This window comes from Nerophis lumbriciformis, linkage group LG15 (assembly GCF_033978685.3).
Source record: "Nerophis lumbriciformis linkage group LG15, RoL_Nlum_v2.1, whole genome shotgun sequence".
Classification (NCBI taxonomy): Eukaryota; Metazoa; Chordata; class Actinopteri; order Syngnathiformes; family Syngnathidae; genus Nerophis; species Nerophis lumbriciformis.
This window is the reverse complement of record NC_084562.2, coordinates 32,317,785-32,337,926: the sequence shown is the minus strand read 5'-3', so window position 1 is coordinate 32,337,926 and position 20,142 is coordinate 32,317,785. Positions and strand designations below refer to the sequence as shown.

At 43.4% G+C, this 20,142-nt stretch overlaps 1 protein-coding gene and 1 long non-coding RNA gene across 4 annotated transcripts in view; one reads left to right on the top strand and one right to left on the bottom strand.

Moving 5' to 3' along the window:
* The window catches only part of LOC133616050 (uncharacterized), a 77,032-nt gene that overhangs the window by 4,873 nt on the left and 52,017 nt on the right, over positions 1 to 20,142 (bottom strand). The window lies entirely within an intron of this gene.
* samd4a (sterile alpha motif domain containing 4A) overlaps positions 1 to 20,142 on the top strand; it is a 196,060-nt gene that overhangs the window by 147,563 nt on the left and 28,355 nt on the right. For 2 of the 3 annotated variants that reach the window (XM_061975059.1, XM_061975060.1), the window contains exon 11: positions 11,181 to 11,307. In XM_061975059.1, coding sequence (XP_061831043.1) covers positions 11,181 to 11,307 — 127 coding nt within the window. Of the gene's footprint in view, positions 1 to 11,180; positions 11,308 to 11,393; positions 14,763 to 20,142 lie in introns of those variants that run through there. The other variant, XM_061975061.2, reaches the window with a different exon arrangement.

Genomic DNA, 20,142 nt, shown 5'->3' with positions numbered 1-20,142 from the left:
AGGAATGTTGCTGGTGGTTATTATATCTCAGATTGTCCGTTGTATGTGGGCCAGACGTCCAGACAGTATTATTTGAGGGTGTTGAAGTATCGTATTAAGCCATTCTGCATCTATGACTGCATACTACTGGCCTAAAACCATTACTGTCTGCTAGTTTTTACTTTTACTTTTGGTCATTATCAATGCAGTTCTTTCACATTGTTAAAGGGCACCTTTAACTGAATCTTTAGCTGAATTTTCCCCAGGGATCAATAAAGTACTTTCTATTCTATTATGCAAAACCAACTATTCCTATTTGGGATCTGCATAAGTCCTGAAAATTTGAAATCAAGCGGAGAAATTTATAAAGAAAAATGATTGCCCTCCTTCGTATTTCCTCCAAACGAGCCGTTTAGAATTTTCTGTGTCCTGTAACATCAGCTGTAGAGGTGGGGTGAAATAATCAAGAGTTACTGTAGATGCATCGCAATTCGGACATGGACGATTATAGAATCAATTAGTAAACGATAGCCAATTCATTTATAGTAAATAAAGTAATGCAGACAGTTCTAAAATTTGGCTGACTCCAGCAAGCCACCTCACCGAGAGATCCGACCAGCTCCTTTACTATCGGGCACTTATGGTCCAGTTTTGGTCCACACATTTTCATTAACTAAAAAATTTAACTGTTTCTTATTCCAAACGAATTGTGTTTTTAAGTTGCATGTCTTTTTTTTCTTTTCTTTAGTCATCTTGCACATCAAGGTGCATAGAGCCAACCGTGGCAACCAGGTCTCTCCATTTGGGTATATTGTGGGCAAAGAGTTGAGCTTGTGCCAGAGTCACGTTACAGGCTTTAAGGTCCTGGGCTATTACCGTATTTTTCGGCATTATAAGTCGCAGTTTTTTTCATAGTTTGGCCGGGGGTGCGACTTATACTCAGGAGCAACTTATGTGTGAAATTATTAACACATTACCGTAAAATATCAAATAATATTATTTAGCTCATTCACGTAAGAGACTAGACGTATAAGATTTCATGGGATTTAGCGATTAGGAGTGACAGATTGTTTGGTAAACGTATAGCATGTTCTATATGTTATAGTTATTTGAATGACTCTTACCATAATATGTTACGTTAACATACCAGTTGGTTATTTATGCCTCATATAACGTACACTTATTCAGCCTGTTGTTCACTATTCTTTATTTATTTAAAATTGTCTTTCAAATGTCTATTCTTGGTGTTGGGTTTTATCAAGACTCCGAGGTACTTGAACTCCTCCACTTGGGGCAAGATCTCCTCCCCAACCCGGAGATGGCACTCCACCCTTTTCCGGGCGAGAACCATGGACTCGGACTTGGAGGTGCTGATTCTCATCCCAGTCGCTTCACACTCAGCTGCGAACCGATCCAGTGAGAGCTGAAGATCCTGGCCAGATGAAGCCATCAGGACCACATCATCTGCAAAAAGCAGAGACCTAATCCTGCAGCCACCAAACCGGATCCCCTCAACGCCTTGACTGCGCCTAGAAATTCTGTCCATAAAAGTTATGAACAGAATCGGTGACAAAGGGCAGCCTTGGCGGAGTCCAACCCTCACTGGAAACGTGTCCGACTTACTACCGGCAATGCGGACCAAGCTCTGGCACTGATCATACAGGGAGCGGACTGCCACAATCAGACAGTCCGATACCCCGTACTCTCTGAGCACTCCCCACAGGACTTCCCGAGGGACACGGTCGAATGCCTTCTCCAAGTCCACAAAACACATGTAGACTGGTTGGGCAAACTCCCATGCACCCTCAAGGACCCTGCCGAGAGTATAGAGCTGGTCCACAGTTCCACGACCAGGACGAAAACCACACTGTTCCTCCTGAATCCGAGGTTCGACTATCCGGCGTAGCCTCCTCTCCAGTACACCTGAATAGACCTTACCGGGAAGGCTGAGGAGTGTGATCCCACGATAGTTAGAACACACCCTCCGGTTCCCCTTCTTAAAGAGAGGAACCACCACCCCGGTCTGCCAATCCAGAGGTACCGCCCCTTGAGTCTTGTTCACGAGTGGGGGAAGAGTGGATCGTGAGATCGACAGGCGGATCGGTGCGGCGTCTTCAGTAATGCGGACGCTGTATCGATCCGTTGTGGTGAAGAAGGAGCTGAGCCGGAAGGCAAAGCTCTCAATTTACCGGTCGATCTACGTTCCCATCCTCACCTATGGTCATGAGCTTTGGGTTATGACCGAAAGGACAAGATCACGGGTACAAGCGGCCGAAATGAGTTTCCTCCGCCGGGTGGCGGGGCTCTCCCTTAGAGATAGGGTGAGAAGCTCTGCCATCCGGGAGGAGCTCAAAGTAAAGCCGCTGCTCCTCCACATCGAGAGGAGCCAGATGAGGTGGTTCGGGCATCTGGTCAGGATGCCACCCGAACGCCTCCCTAGGGAGGTGTTTAGGGCACGTCCCACCGGTAGGAGGCCGCGGGGAAGACCCAGGACACGTTGGGAAGACTATGTCTCCCGGCTGGCCTGGGAACGCCTCGGGGTCCCACAGGAAAAGCTGGACGAAGTGGCTGGGGAGAGGGAAGTCTGGGCTTCCCTGCTTAAGCTGCTTCCCCCGCGACCCGACCTCGGATAAGCGGAGGAAGATGGATGGATGGATGGATGGGTTTTATCAAATACATTTCCCCAAAAAATGTGACTTATACTCCAGTGCAACTTATACAGTATATGTTTTTTTCCTTCTTTATTATGCATTTTTGGGCGGTGCGACTTATACTCCGGAGCGACTTATACTCCGAAAAATACGGTACATGCAGCCAGGGGGTGCAGGGGGCACCACAGGGTCGACTCCAGCTGGCTTGCTGGGGGTTGAAAGCTAGGATGGTACTAGTTGTATGTTCTACGGGCAGGCGGATGACGTGGCCATATCAGCGTACCCGCCTCATTGATGCGAGACGGGATACAGGGAGCTTTTGGGTTTGATCTCATAGTCCGGTTTGTGACGTGCTGGCCCCATGTGATGCCTTCAATTCTCCTGAGGGTCGTGGTATCAAAACCATCAACCCTGGCCGCCAGAGTGGTATTCAGCGTCCATGTTTCGGAGCCGTACAGGAGAACGGAGATGACAGAGGCATTGTAGACTTTAAGCTTTGTCTCCTGTGATATGTGCCGGTGTCTCCAAAGGGACTGCATGACAGAGGCTGCTAGGGCACGCCGTCTGTCAATCTCAGGTTTAAGGTCGCCTGTGTTTGATATTGTCGAGCCCAGGTATTTAAAAGTGGAGACAAAGTGGACAGGGGTCCCGTCAATAAAGGAGAGGTGATGGATCAGGTCCTTCGCCTACATGCATAAGCTCTGTCTTAGGCCAGCTTATCTTCAGGCCTAACTTTTTGGACTCCTTGTTGAACACACAAGTTGTATGTAGTAAACGCTTATTTAGTGAAACGAAAATAATTGTAACAATATATATAAATTAAAGATGCATCAATAACCTATTTTTAATCGAATCGTGAAGTGCCTAAAGATTCCCACCTCTAGTCAGCTGATTATTCATATATGATATCAATTTAGCCAAAGTGCTGAGAAGGGTGTAGCTGTGGCCGCAGATACTGTCAGTCGCACCCACTCTAAGTCACAGCCGCAGGGGTGACGACATCAAAAGTGAACCGTGTCTTAAAGACGTGCCCACCGTGGCGCTGACAATTCAAGAGTGGACACTTGATTTGTAACATGATCCAAGATGGGTCATGCAACACACCATTGTTATTATTTCAGTTTTTGGATGTATTGCTTTTTCGGCTGATTATATTATTTTCAGTCGTCCGTCCATCCATCCATCCATCCATCTTCTTCCGCTTATCCGAGGTCGGGTCGCGGGGGCAGCAGCCTAAGCAGGGAAGCCCAGACTTCCCTCTCCCCAGCCACCTCATCCAGCTCCTCCCGGGGGATCCCGAGGCGTTCCCAGGCCAGCCGGGAGACATAGTCTTCCCAACGTGTCCTGGGTCTTCCTCGTGGCCTCCTACCGGTCGGACATGCCCTAAACACCTCCTTTGGGAGGCGCTCGGGTGGCATCCTGACCAGATGCCCGAACCACCTCATCTGGCTCCTCTCGATGTGGAGGAGCAGCGGTTTTACTTTGAGCTCCCCCCGGATGACAGAGCTTCTCACCCTATCTCTAAGGGAGAGCCCCGCCACCCGGCGGAGGAAACTCATTTCGGCCGCTTGTACCCGTGATCTTGTCCTTTCGGTCATGACCCAAAGCTCATGACCATAGGTGAGGATGGGAACGTAGATCGACCGGTAAATTGAGAGCTTTGCCTTCCGGCTCAGCTCCTTCTTCACCACAACGGATCGATACAGCGTCCGCATTACTGAAGACGCCGCACCGATCCGCCTGTCGATCTCACGATCCACTCTTCCCTCACTCGTGAACAAGACTCCGAGGTACTTGAACTCCTCCACTTGGGGCAAGATCTCCTCCCCAACCCGGAGATGGCACTCCACCCTTTTCCGGGCGAGAACCATGGACTCGGACTTGGAGGTGCTGATTCTCATCCCAGTCGCTTCACACTCAGCTGCGAACCGATCCAGTGAGAGCTGAAGATCCTGGGCAGATGAAGCCATCAGGACCACATCATCTGCAAAAAGCAGAGACCTAATCCTGCAGCCACCAAACCGGATCCCCTCAACGCATTGACTGCGCCTAGAAATTCTGTCCATAAAAGTTATGAACAGAATCGGTGACAAAGGGCAGCCTTGGCGGAGTCCAACCCTCACCGGAAACGTGTCCGACTTACTGCCGGCAATGTGAACCAAGCTCTGACACTGATCATACAGGGAGCGGACCGCCACAATCAGACAGTCCGATACCCCGTACTCTCTGAGCACTCCCCACAGGACTTCCCGAGGGACACGGTCGAATGCCTTCTCCAAGTCCACAAAGCACATGTAGACTGGTTGGGCAAACTCCCATGCACCCTCAAGGACCCTGCTGAGAGTATAGAGCTGGTCCACAGTTCCACGACCAGGACGAAAACCACACTGTTCCTCCTGAATCCGAGGTTCGACTATCCGGCGTAGCCTCCTCTCCAGTACACCTGAATAGACCTTACCGGGAAGGCTGAGGAGTGTGATCCCACGATAGTTAGAACACACCCTCCGGTTCCCCTTTTTAAAGAGAGGAACCACCACCCCGGTCTGCCAATCCAGAGGTACTGCCCCCGATGTCCACGCGATGCTGCAGAGTCTTGTCAACCAAGACAGCCCTACAGCATCCAGAGCCTTAAGGAACTCCGGGCGGATCTCATCCACCCCCGGGGCCTTGCCACCGAGGAGCTTTTTAACTACCTCAGCAACCTCAGCCCCAGAAATAGGAGAGCCCACCACAGATTCCCCAGGCACTGCTTCCTCATAGGAAGACGTGTTGGTGGGATTGAGGAGGTCTTCGAAGTATTCCCTCCACCGATCCACAACTTCCGCAGTCGAGGTCAGCAGAACACCATCCGCACCATACACGGTGTTGGTAGTGCACTGCTTCCCCTTCCTGAGGCGGCGGATGGTGGTCCAGAATCGCTTCGAAGCCGTCCGGAAGTCGTTTTCCATGGCTTCCCCGAACTCCTCCCATGTCCGAGTTTTTGCCTCCGCGACCGCTGAAGCCGCACACCGCTTGGCCTGTCGGTACCTGTCCGCTGCCTCAGGAGTCCCATGAGCCAAAAGAACCCGATAGGACTCCTTCTTCAGCTTGACGGCATCCCTCACCGCCGGTGTCCACCAACGGGTTCTAGGATTACCGCCACGACAGGCACCAACTACCTTGCGGCCACAGCTCCAATCAGCCGCCTCGACAATAGAGGTGCGGAACATGGTCCACTCGGACTCAATGTCCAGCACCTCCCTCGTGACATGTTCAAAGTTCTTCCGGAGGTGGGAATTGAAACTCTCTCTGACAGGAGACTCTGCCAGACGTTCCCAGCAAACCCTCACAATGCGTTTGGGCCTGCCAGGTCTGTCCGGCATCCTCCCCCACCATCGCAGCCAACTCGCCACCAAGTGGTGATCGGTAGAAAGAAAAAATAATTTTCAGTCGTGCTTTTTATTATCTATTTCTGATTTCCGTGTTACGTATTGTCTCTCCAACTTCACTTCCATTTAAAATACGCTTCACTTCCGTTGACGTCCCCCATGTGGGCATGTCTTTAAAAAAAGTGGGCGTGACAAAGAGTGTCTGAGGCTTGAAAGTGCTTTGCGTGCGTCCACAGTAATGTATAGTTTAAACTTATTCTATCAGTAGACTCGATATAGAAGCGCTAAAAACTACAACAAAGATGGCGGGGAGAAGACGCTGTTGTAGTGAAGTCACATAAGTAAGACCATAAGTGTTTTAAATCATGTTATGACAGCCTTCTAGTTTTTCTCTACCTCTGAAGCAGTAAGTAAGGATGCACCGATCCAGATTTTAACAATTCCAATCTGATCCTGATACCTGAATTTGGATACTGATAGTAGTCTGATACCAAAACTGTTTGTTTTATTGTTATCATAATCACTTAGGAAACTCAAAAACTCATTATGAAACGGCAATCCATAGCAAAGTTTGCGACCGGGTATCTGAGCTGCCGGCAGGGAATTGACTTGTGCAATCATTTCAGCAGACATTAAGACGTGCCTCATGTATAATAAACATGTCCGATCCCCACTGTTTAGTACACTTAAACCATCTTAAGCTGGTCACGCTCACATCGACAACCCACCTGTGCCAACCAACTAATTAAGTCCTGCTCAACTCTTGTTCCTAAAAAGAGTCGGCCTAAGTCCATGTCCACATGTATTCTCAATTGCTTTTGCCGACATTTCAATGATAAATGGGTCTGTTTATGTTGGCATGTGTTGTATGTTTACTTCCACATTATCGCGAAGCAGCATGAAACATCAACAGCATCACAAGTACTGACCAGTTAAAGGGTCTCCAACTGTTTTTCTTCTGTAAAATAAAAATGAGTACTCATTTTTGTAACATATCTTAACAATAACAATATGTAAATTCAACCCAAACAAAGGGAGTAATAAGCTTGTTCTACCAGAAAATGGACAACTTTTTATCCACAACTCACATTTTGTTCATCTGCAATGCATCTTGTATTTCAGTATGGATTTATTTCTTGTGCAGGTTTTTTGAAATCACTATTTACAACTACTTTAACAAAAATAAAGGCTTTTGTGTTTTATTTATATGACTGGGCACATTTGAGTGTACTTTAATGAGGAAGCAGATTTCCACTGCGGCCATTGTCTTTGTGCTAATGTGTGGTCATTTGTCAGGAAATATATCTGAATTGAACATTTATGCTAATACTGAGAGTTTAAGCAAATGTTCTTTGGCCCTTTGGTGAGCTACTCAAAATCAGCTGGTGAGCTACCCCTGGTCTAGTTACACAGCATTGCAACAAGCACACTGCCACTTTCTGTTCAGTGCAAAGTAAGCTTCAAAATAAAAGCATGGCAACCTGGCATTTATCAAAGCTACTAACAAAATGCACCGGTTTAATGTATCTTTTTTTTTTTTTTTTTGCTACTCTGACAAGTCGAGCTATTATTGTTTGTAGACCGCCTCAGAGATGACAGGAGAATGTACAGTATATGATCTAGGGCTGGGCAATAGGGCTGAAAACTGTATCACGACACAAGTTTTTTATATTGGTCGATAGCAATAAATAAACACTAAATTGGCCCTAGTGTGTGGATGTGAGTGTGAATGTTGTCTGTGTTGGCCCTGCAATGAGGTGGCGACTTGTCCAGGGTGTACCCCGCCTTCCGCCCGATTGTAGCTGAGATAGGCTCCAGCGACCCCCGCGACCCCAAAAGGGAATAAGTGGTAGAAAATGGATGGATGGATAGCAATAAATATTGATATTTTTTGTGACGCTTGGCAATAATAGACCAGGAGAAAAATATAATGGTAAAATTTGTATTTCAAACATTCCTCTTATTATAAGCCCTTCAGCTATGAAGGCAGAAAGGAAAGAAAATGTGAACACAACCATGGAAACAATCAATGTAAACAAAAATGACAATAAACACTTACCAATAACCTCTTTAAAATAAGGTGCAAAAATAAGGAATATGTAAGAAATGCTTAAAGTGTAACAAAACAGTGCAAAGTGTAAAAATGTAAACATGGAGAAACTTGAGACAAACATTTTTTTGCAGGGTTACTGCCAGGAAGTTATGTGATCTGTGCAACATTTAATTTGGCCTGTTATTTCTATTTAAGTATGGAAATGAATGTATGTTATGGAGTCATTATTATTGGACCAAAAATATTTTTTTACCTGTTATTGACTATGGAGATGTGTTGTACATGAATGCTACTGCTGGTTGTCTCCACAAGCTGGATAGTGTGTACCACGGGGCACTGAGATTCATTACCAACTTACTCACTATTGTGTGTTATACTCAATGGTTAACTGGACATCTTTATGTGCTCGACGCCTCAATCATTGGTATGTTTTCATCTACAAAACCATTCTGGGTATCACTCCATCTTATCTGTCTTGTCTTTTAACAAAGAAACAAGGAAGTCACAATCTTCGTTCAATGAATGTTCTGCAATGTGTTGTCCCCAAAGTAAGAACTGAACTGGGCAAGAAAGCATTTAGGTTTTCAGCACCGAAGGCTTGGAATAACCTACAATCGAACATTAAACTTCAAACCCTAGTTACGTTGAATGAGTTTAAAGCTTCTGTGAAAGGATTGCAGTCTACCTTGTCTGTATGCACATGTGTCATGTGAGCAAGTTTTAATGTTGTAAATGTGATGTTTTATGTATTTGTTTACTGTTTTTAATGTAACCTTGCTGCTGCCCTCTTGGCCAGGTCTCCCTTGGAAAAGAGATCTTTGATCTCAATGGGATTTTACCTGGTTAAATAAAGGCTAATAATAATAATAATTAATTTAAAGTAGCACATTTCTTATATTGTATTTATACAGTCCTGCACTTTAGTTCCTACATGTTTCCGTACATCCGAATAGGGCACAAACAAGGGTTGAAAAGATGAGGGCAGCGAATGACTACGAAAAACTCCCAAAATCTTCCATACTGTCAAGGTGACTTTTCCTGTTTCATCGACAATTTCTTTGTTCTCTGCAGCACTCATTTTTACTTTCTCTTCTCACTCCATGCAGAGAATTCGCAGCAAGACACCATGATGGCGCAACCAAACTTGATAGTTGATAGTGTTATGCGATTGACTGTTTAGTGTGTCTCCCCCATTGCTCACAAATCACTTCCAGTTTCCAGACCGCGAGTGTCATTGTTCATGCAATCAACCATGCTCCATTCTTTCTGGTATCTGCCGACCAAACAAAAATATATACAGGTAAAAGCCAGTAAATTAGAATATTTTGAAAAACTTGATTTATTTCAGTAATTGCATTCAAAAGGTGTAACTTGTACATTATATTTATTCATTGCACACAGACTGATGCATTCAAATGTTTATTTCATTTAATTTTGATGATTTGAAGTGGCAACAAATGAAAATCCAAAATTCCGTGTGTCACAAAATTAGAATATTACTTAAGGCTAATACAAAAAAGGGATTTTTAGAAATGTTGGCCAACTGAAAAGTATGAAAATGAAAAATATGAGCATGTACAATACTCAATACTTGGTTGGAGCTCCTTTTGCCTCAATTACTGCGTTAATGCGGCGTGGCATGGAGTCGATGACTTTCTGGCACTGCTCAGGTGTTATGAGAGCCCAGGTTGCTCTGATAGTGGCCTTCAACTCTTCTGCGTTTTTGGCTCTGGCATTCTGCATCTTCCTTTTCACAATACCCCACAGATTTTCTATGGGGCTAAGGTCAGGGGAGTTGGCGGGCCAATTTAGAACAGAAATACCATGGTCCGTAAACCAGGCACGGGTAGATTTTGCGCTGTGTGCAGGCGCCAAGTCCTGTTGGAACTTGAAATCTCCATCTCCATAGAGCAGGTCAGCAGCAGGAAGCATGAAGTGCTCTAAAACTTGCTGGTAGACGGCTGCGTTGACCCTGGATCTCAGGAAACAGAGTGGACCGACACCAGCAGATGACATGGCACCCCAAACCATCACTGATGGTGGAAACTTTACACTAGACTTCAGGCAACGTGGATCCTGTGCCTCTCCTGTCTTCCTCCAGACTCTGGGACCTCGATTTCCAAAGGAAATGCAAACCAAACCAACCCAAACCATCAGTGATGGTTTGGGGTGCCATGTCATCTGCTGGTGTCGGTCCACTCTGTTTCCTGAGATCCAGGGTCAACGCAGCCGTCTACCAGCAAGTTTTAGAGCACTTCATGCTTCCTGCTGCTGACCTGCTCTATGGAGATGGAGATTTCAAGTTCCAACAGGACTTGGCGCCTGCACACAGCGCAAAATCTACCCGTGCCTGGTTTACGGACAATGGTATTTCTGTTCTAAATTGGCCCGCCAACTCCCCTGACCTTAGCCCCATAGAAAATCTGTGGGGTATTGTGAAAAGGAAGATGCAGAATGCCAGACCCAAAAACGCAGAAGAGTTGAAGGCCACTATCAGAGCAACCTGGGCTCTCATAACACCTGAGCAGTGCCAGAAACTCATCGACTCCATGCCACGCCGCATTAACGCAGTAATTGAGGCAAAAGGAGCTCCAACCAAGTATTGAGTATTGTACATGCTCATATTTTTCATTTTCATACTTTTCAGTTGGCCAACATTTCTAAAAATCCCTTTTTTGTATTAGCCTTAAGTAATATTCTAATTTTGTGACACACGGAATTTTGGATTTTCATTTGTTGCCACTTCAAATCATCAAAATTAAATGAAATAAACATTTGAATGCATCAGTCTGTGTGCAATGAATAAATATAATGTACAAGTTACACCTTTTGAATGCAATTACTGAAATAAATCAAGTTTTTCAAAATATTCTAATTTACTGGCTTTTACCTGTATACTTTCTGTCGAAATTTTTATTGAACACATTTTTAATTGATATCGATTACGTATCTATCGCAATATATATTGATATCATTTTATCGATGCGGGCTGTCAGGAGGATAGAAAAGTGTCCATCTTTAAGGTGTCTGATGGAGCTGGTGCCTTTGGAAAGCCCTGCTGCACGATTGTGTCTTCACAAAAAGAAAGACAGACAAAGTTTAATGAATCCTTTTGTTTCTTTTCTTTAGGGGCTGTGGTTTGCCAATCCTGGAGGCAGCAACAGTATGCCCAGTCGAACCCACAGCTCAGTGCAACGGACACGCTCCCTGCCAGTTCACACAACGCCGCAAACTATGGTCATGTTCCAACAAGCTGGTAGGAGATACATATATAGACACTAAGAGATATATAAGAGACACTAACACGTACACATTCTTTGATTTCATGTCTTCTGACTTCAGGGGGGACTCAGATTAATTTGACTTTTTGGACACATTCAAGAGTATATTACGAATTGGGGTGTCCCGATACCACTTTTTCACTTCAGATACGATAGTGATATTTTGGACCTTAGAATTTTGGCCGATAGCGTTATTAATACGATATGATATCAGCAGGAATCACAGTACATACTGTACCGGTGGAATATTGATAAATGTTTGATTAAGTGAAATCAGTCAACACAACAATAGCTATGAGAAACACTAACCATAGGGCATACAAGTACATATTTTTATTTTTTTAGAGTGTGGAATATTAGAAAAGGTTTAATCAAGTAAAATTATGCAGTATGTTGAATTATGCGGACACGTTTGTTACTGGACACTTTCTACTACTCTTTGACCTTGGAAACTTTGTATCTGTAAGTCCGTGTTTTCCATATATTAATTTGCTTGTAACGGGCTGTCACAAGTAAATTTAAGGCCGCCACGAGTTAAAAAATAATAAGATTTTGCGACACAGTAACAATTTACCTTCCATCTCCTGCAATCATGTTCCACAAAACATGAACTGTTATTTGTTTCAAAATGAAGAGTTTGATGTTCGAGCAAAAGGCTTCCATACTTAATCAGCACACACACAAATATATTGAGGGGTACAGAGTTAGCGGTCATTATTTGTTTTTCCAGAGTTTGGTTAGTATATGTCTGTAAGAATGTATTTATTTGTTTATAGACGTGACCGTTATATTACAGTATTGTTCGTTTTGTTAATATTAGAGTCCGTTTTGTAGAAAAGGAATCCCTAGAAGCTTAGACCTTATGGACCCACAGTTAAAATAGACATTAAAATATAATATACAAAATACAGTACAATATAATAAAAAAAAAAGAAACATTTCAAAATCTACCCATTTACAATGACCTACCAACAGAATTACATTTACATAGAATGAAGCTTTTAATCCTGCAATCAGTCTCAACATCTTATTATTCAAATTTTGATTAGGAAGTTGCATCTTAAAGATTTGCCATACATCCAAGGGTCAAGTAGAAATACACTTGCTGTTTCATGTGAATTTTGTTCCCTTAAAATCTCATCTGATAAACGTTTGCCGAGTTAATTTTCATTAGCCTGTCATTGACCATGTCCATTGTATCCGTTATAATTTAAGGGGCCCTATTGCGCAAAACCAACTTTTCTTTACTTATTGCTACCTGCCTATGTGCATTTGGGATCTGCATAGGTCCGGAAAATTTTGAAATCAAAGCGTGGAGGCATTTATAAAACAATCTTGCCTTTCTTTCTAATTCCCCCAAACGGTCCGTTTGGAATGTGCACAATTGGTGACGTCACTAATTGGGAACATTGTCAGATTATTCATATATGGTATAAATCTACCCAGACTGCCTTGCGCACGTCCGCCATTGTTAGTTTATGCCCGCACATCTGTAGTTCAGACGACAAAATGCCTAAGATTTGTCTCGACAATGCTGTTATTGGTTGTATTACTCAACACATGACACTATTCAACCCTCCAGTCTCATCTGAAGAAGTAAAAATTGCCTGGCTAACTTTTTTGTTTCGTGGCAATGTGCCTTGAAACTGTGAAGTAGTTGCTTCGAGTGTGTGACAAGAAGAGTTCTGCTCCATCCACAAACTTTCACGATAAGATGGCTTTTCGAAAAACTAATTTTAATGGCGGGCTCGGTGACTACTGTACTGTATATGGCAATTGAGGAGACAATGAAACTGTCAGTAATAGCAGTAGGTTAGTAATATGTTAGCACGAGTTAATATAAGGCAATAGCGTCAATGCCCTGTGGCAAAATAGATGATTACTGTGTTCGACAATGGACGAGTAAATTATATAATCCATTATCACCTTCGCGATATAACTCCCAGCTTATTTGATAGCTTTGGTTGTTTACAACTCGAAGCAGCCGTGCAGCAGAGTTATTTACGTGATATAGAATAGAAAAGCCTTTTATAGTCAATATACACATGCATTTGTCATCAACAAACCACGGTGAGCCACCGATCTCGCTATATCATCTGGGATGTTATGTTTTGGTGAAAGTCAATGAAAACAAATGGCTGGTGGTGGTCACCGATGTCCATAGTGCACAACGGCTCATTGGCGTGAGGTTGGCGTGGTGAGGAGAGGTTCATTTGCATCTAACAACTCCGCCTCTCATAACAAAACGTTTTGAAAGAGAGCAAAAAAGGGACTTGAAAATAGGTCTGTAAAACAAAATCTATACAAATTGTTCACCAAAGAACTAGCCTTACATTTCAAGGAGGTGTTTTAAATGTAGAAAGAAAATCATGATGCAGCTGAATTAGGCTGCAGCACCCCCTGCGACCCCAAACTAGACAAGCGGTAGAAAATGGATGGATATGACCCCTTTAAGCTAGCAGCATTAGAGCCAAACTTCATCCTGTATAATTGTCTTGCTTTTTCTTCAGTTTACACCAAACTATATTCTTGATTTAACGTGATTCTTACATGTATGTGCACTTCATAAGCAGTGTTCTTAACAGCGTTATATAATAACCGCGTCACTAATGCTGTTACTTTTACTAGTAACGATTAATCTAATTAATTACCGTATTTGCAGACTATAAATCGCAGTTTTTTTTTTCCATAGTTTGGCCGGGGGTGTGACTTATACTCTGGAGCGACTTATGTGTGAAATTATTAACACATTACCGTAAAATATCAAATAATGTTATTTATCTCATTCACGTAAGAGACTAGACGTATAAGATTTCATGGGATTTAGCAATTAGGAGTGACAGATTGTTTGGTAAACGTATAGCATGTTCTATATCAAATCAAATCAAATGAACTTTATTTATTGAGCACATTTAAAATTTACCACAGGGGTAGCCAAAGTGCTGTACAATGAGCAGGTTAAAAGATAAAACGAGTACCGAGCAAACACAACACAACACAAACAGAACACGATAAAAAATAAATAATTAAAATAGAATTAATAAAAACATAAAAACAGGATCACAGCAGGTGTATTATGGGGCGCCATTGCAGGATGGATATCACTCAGTGTTAAAAGCCATGGAATAAAAGTATGTTTTTAAGAGAGATTTAAAAACAGGAAGAGAGGAGGCTTGTCTAACATTCAGGGGTAGGTCGTTCCAGAGCTTGGGAGCAGCAACGGCGAAAGCTCTGTCACCTCTAAGCTTCAGCCTTGTGTCAGGGACCGTCAACAGCAGCTGATCGGCTGATCTTAAGGATCGGGTGGGGCAGTAAAGCTGAAGGAGGTCGGAGAGATAGGTTGGCGCGAGGTTGTTTAGACATTTAAAAACAAATAAAAGGAGTTTAAAATGTATTCGGTAACGCACAGGGAGCCAGTGAAGGGACGCTAAAATAGGGGTGATGTGCTCACGTCTGCGGGTCTGTGTTAGCAGACGAGCAGCAGAGTTCTGCACGAGCTGCATATGTTATAGTTATTTGAATGACTCTTACCATAATATGTTACGTTAACATACCAGTTGGTTATTTATGCCTCATATAATGTACACTTATTCAGCCAGTTGTTCACTATTCTTTATTTATTCAAAATTGCCTTTCAAATGTCTATTCTTGGTGTTGGCTTTTATCAAATAAATTTCCCCCAAAAATGCGACTTATACTCCAGTGCTACTTATATGTTTTTTTTCCTTCTTTATTATGCATTTTCGGCCAGTGCGACTTATACTCCGGAGCGACTTATACTCCGAAAAATACGGTACTTTTAGGTTAGCGATATTTTGATGTAATGTGGCACGCTACTGTTGATGTTCTTTTATGTCAACAACAAGACAGCGTCATAAGTGCAGCAAGTTCAATGCAGGAAATATTTTCTTACTAGTGAAAGCAACAAGCATCAGTGCACTAAAATGAACGTGATATCAAATAGGAAGAGGCACTATCAGACTGTGACTCAGCAGACAACAACATACATACACAACTGGAATAATGAACAACAAATCAATAATTGAAGAGACAAACTTGCCATCCAAACAATACACTGTTGACATGTTGACAAGAGGATCTGACAGCCATTGAAGCCCATTCAATCTCTTTATTAAGCAAATGTGACACAATCCGGTGAAGAGATTTAAAAGAGCTGACGCTAGAGCCGACAAACTGCCGCTGCTAACCGCTAAAGCTAATAAACACAGCTTAGTTGAAACCTTTGATGACGTCACACGTCACTTGGCAACAGGCCCCGCCTTTTAAAGGCACACACACGCAAAGTATTTACGATAGTAATTCAATTACTTGTTCGGTAAAGTGACAAGTACTGTATCTATAATTACTTTTTTAAAGTGATTTTCAGAACACTGTTCAAATGTATATTAATGTACTCTCCTTTGTGTGCTTAGTTTTACTGGAGAAAATTAATAAACACGCTTTAATTGTTTTTTTTAATCTCTAATTTAAAAGACTTGAACCACTGGATACGGAATAAAATGAAACAAACTCAATAAATAATAATACATTCAAATTGATCAGCAACATTAATTCAGGAGCACAATTTATAAGACGTTAGGAACAGCTTAAACCAGAATAGGACCCCAAACAGAGATGGACACTAAACAGGGTTTCCCCCAGATTGCCACAATATATGTGGCGATGGGGCTGTGGTCAATGTGACATCATCATCATCATATATGGCGTCATGATCATTTTGATTGGCAATGATGGATATATTTTCTTTAAAACGGCTAAACAAATGTTTTGTATATATATATATATATATATATATATATATATATATATATATATATGTATATACAGGTAAAAGCCAGTAAATTAGAATATTTTGAAAAACTTGATTTATTTCAGTAATTGCATTCAAAAGGTGTAACTTGTACATTATATTTATTCATTGCACACAGACTGATGCATTCAAATGTTTATTTCATTTAATTTTGATGATTTGAAGTGGCAACAAATGAAAATCCAAAATTCCGTGTGTCACAAAATTAGAATATTACTTAAGGCTAATACAAAAAAGGGATTTTTAGAAATGTTGGCCAACTGAAAAGTATGAAAATGAAAAATATGAGCATGTACAATACTCAATACTTGGTTGGAGCTCCTTTTGCCTCAATTACTGCGTTAATGCGGCGTGGCATGGAGTCGATGACTTTCTGGCACTGCTCAGGTGTTATGAGAGCCCAGGTTGCTCTGATAGTGGCCTTCAACTCTTCTGCGTTTTTGGGTCTGGCATTCTGCATCTTCCTTTTCACAATACCCCACAGATTTTCTATGGGGCTAAGGTCAGGGGAGTTGGCGGGCCAATTTAGAACAGAAATACCATGGTCCGTAAACCAGGCACGGGTAGATTTTGCGCTGTGTGCAGGCGCCAAGTCCTGTTGGAACTTGAAATCTCCATCTCCATAGAGCAGGTCAGCAGCAGGAAGCATGAAGTGCTCTAAAACTTGCTGGTAGACGGCTGCGTTGACCCTGGATCTCAGGAAACAGAGTGGACCGACACCAGCAGATGACATGGCACCCCAAACCATCACCCAACCATGCAAATTTTGCATTTCCTTTGGAAATCGAGGTCCCAGAGTCTGGAGGAAGACAGGAGAGGCACAGGATCCACGTTGCCTGAAGTCTAGTGTAAAGTTTCCACCATCAGTGATGGTTTGGGGTGCCATGTCATCTGCTGGTGTCGGTCCACTCTGTTTCCTGAGATCCAGGGTCAACGCAGCCGTCTACCAGCAAGTTTTAGAGCACTTCATGCTTCCTGCTGCTGACCTGCTCTATGGAGATGGAGATTTCAAGTTCCAACAGGACTTGGCGCCTGCAAACAGCGCAAAATCTACCCGTGCCTGGTTTACGGACCATGGTATTTCTGTTCTAAATTGGCCCGCCAACTCCCCTGACCTTAGCCCCATAGAAAATCTGTGGGGTATTGTGAAAAGGAAGATGCAGAATGCCAGACCCAAAAACGCAGAAGAGTTGAAGGCCACTATCAGAGCAACCTGGGCTCTCATAACACCTGAGCAGTGCCAGAAACTCATCGACTCCATGCCACGCCGCATTAACGCAGTAATTGAGGCAAAAGGAGCTCCAACCAAGTATTGAGTATTGTACATGCTCATATTTTTCATTTTCATACTTTTCAGTTGGCCAACATTTCTAAAAATCCCTGTTTTGTATTAGCCTTAAGTAATATTCTAATTTTGTGACACACGGAATTTTGGATTTTCATTTGTTGCCACTTCAAATCATCAAAATTAAATGAAATAAACATTTGAATGCATCAGTCTGTGTGCAATGAATAAATATAATGTACAAGTTACACCTTTTGAATGCAATTACTGAAATAAATCAAGTTTTTCAAAATATTCTAATTTACTGGCTTTTACCTGTGTGTGTGTGTGTGTGTGTATATATATATATATATATATATATATATATATATATATATATATATATATTAGGGGTGTAACGGTACGTGTATTTGTATTGAACCGTTTCGGTACGGGGGTTTCGGTTCGGTTCGGAGGTGTACCGAACGAGTTTCCACACGAACATATTAAGTAGCCACCTCCGCTTCCTTCTGCCTCTGTCTCTGTCAGTTCTCTACACAGCACCCAGCATTGTCCCACCCACACAAACATCTGATTGGTTACAAACAGAGCGGTAACAGCCAATCAGCAGTGCGTATTCAGAGCGCATGTAGTCAGTGCTTAGCGTTTAGCAGGTAAGCATCAGGCAGCGGACTCTCCCCAAATTATAATAAACACCTCCCAGTCAACTACTAGTAACATCACTATGAGCCCGTTGACCTTCTAGAAATATAAAAGGCAGCTCAGCTCGCTCGCAGTCCTGGCTTGAGGTGAAGGCTAATTCGCTTTTAGCGTAACGTTAGCTCATTTTGCGGTGTGTGTGTGTGTGTGTGTGTGTGTTACGGACAATTTGTCTGTTATTTCACTTTACCTTTTTCTGTGTTGATTGAGCTGTGTTGAAGCAGCAAAAAAGGACATTATGTTAAATGAAGAGTTGTTGTCTCTAATAGTTGATATAATAATGTAAGTGCATCATTAAGCCGACATGAACTCCATGGTGTTCAGGGATGAATAGTCTCTCCTATTGCTATTGTACTATTTTTTCAGCTATAGTTACATTAATCATTAGTAATGGAGCAGCCTAGTTTTGAATGGCTATCACATGTTGATAAAAATATAACATTTACATAATAAAAATCAAATACAGGCTTCCCAAATGCTTTAATAAATTAATCATGATGAGTTGACTTGAAACTGTTTAATGTTGCACTTTTTATATGTAGAAGAAAAGTTTTGTCATTTTATTTAATCTGAGCAACAACTTGAGGTAGTTTAATGTTGATTAACGTGGGCAGAATTATTATAGTGTTCCCAATGTTAAAAGGATAAAGCCGTTGTTTACAAATTTGGTAAATAAATAACCAAAAAATTAATATTTTGTTGTTTTCTTACTGTACCGAAATTGAACCGAACTCCATCCATCCATCCATCTTCTTCCGCTTATCCGAGGTCGGGTCGCGGGGGCAGCAGCTTAAGCAGGGAAGCCCAGACTTCCCTCTCCCCAGCCACTTCGTCCAGCTCTTCCTGTGGGACCCCGAGGCGTTCCCAGGCCAGCCGGGAGACATAGTCTTCCCAACGTGTCCTGGGTCTTCCCCGCGGCCTCCTACCGGTGGGACGTGCCCTAAACACCTCCCTAGGGAGGCGTTCGGGTGGCATCCTGACCAGATGCCCGAACCACCTCATCTGGCTCCTCTTGATGTGGAGGAGCAGCGGCTTTACTTTGAGCTCCTCCCGGATGGCAGAGCTTCTCACCCTATCTCTAAGGGAGAGCCCCGCCACCCGGCGGAGGAAACTCATTTCGGCCGCTTGTACCCGTGATCTTGTCCTTTCGGTCATAACCCAAAGCTCATGACCATAGGTGAGGATGGGAACGTAGATCGACCGGTAAATTGAGAGCTTTGCCTTCCGGCTCAACTCCTTCTTCACCACAACGGATCGATACAGCGTCCGCATTACTGAAGACGCCGCACCGATCCGCCTGTCGATCTCACGATCCACTCTTCCCCCACTCGTGAACAAGACTCCGAGGTACTTGAACTCCTCCACTTGGGGCAAGATCTCCTCCACCCTTTTCCGGGCGAGAACCATGGACTCGGACTTGGAGGTGCTGATTCTCATCCCAGTCGCTTCACACTCAGCTGCGAACCGATCCAGTGAGAGCTGAAGATCCTGGCCAGATGAAGCCATCAGGACCACATCATCTGCAAAAAGCAGAGACCTAATCCTGCAGCCACCAAACCAGATCCCCTCAACGCCTTGACTGCGCCTAGAAATTCTGTCCATAAAAGTTATGAACAGAATCGGTGACAAAGGGCAGCCTTGGCGGAGTCCAACCCTCACTGGAAACGTGTCCGACTTACTACCGGCAATGCGGACCAAGCTCTGGCACTGATCATACAGGGAGCGGACTGCCACAATCAGACAGTCCGATACCCCGTACTCTCTGAGCACTCCCCACAGGACTTCCCGAGGGACACGGTCGAATGCCTTCTCCAAGTCCACAAAACACATGTAGACTGGTTGGGCAAACTCCCATGCACCCTCAAGGACCCTGCCGAGAGTATAGAGCTGGTCCACAGTTCCACGACCAGGATGAAAACCACACTGTTCCTCCTGAATCCGAGGTTCGACTATCCGGCGTAGCCTCCTCTCCAGTACACCTGAATAGACCTTACC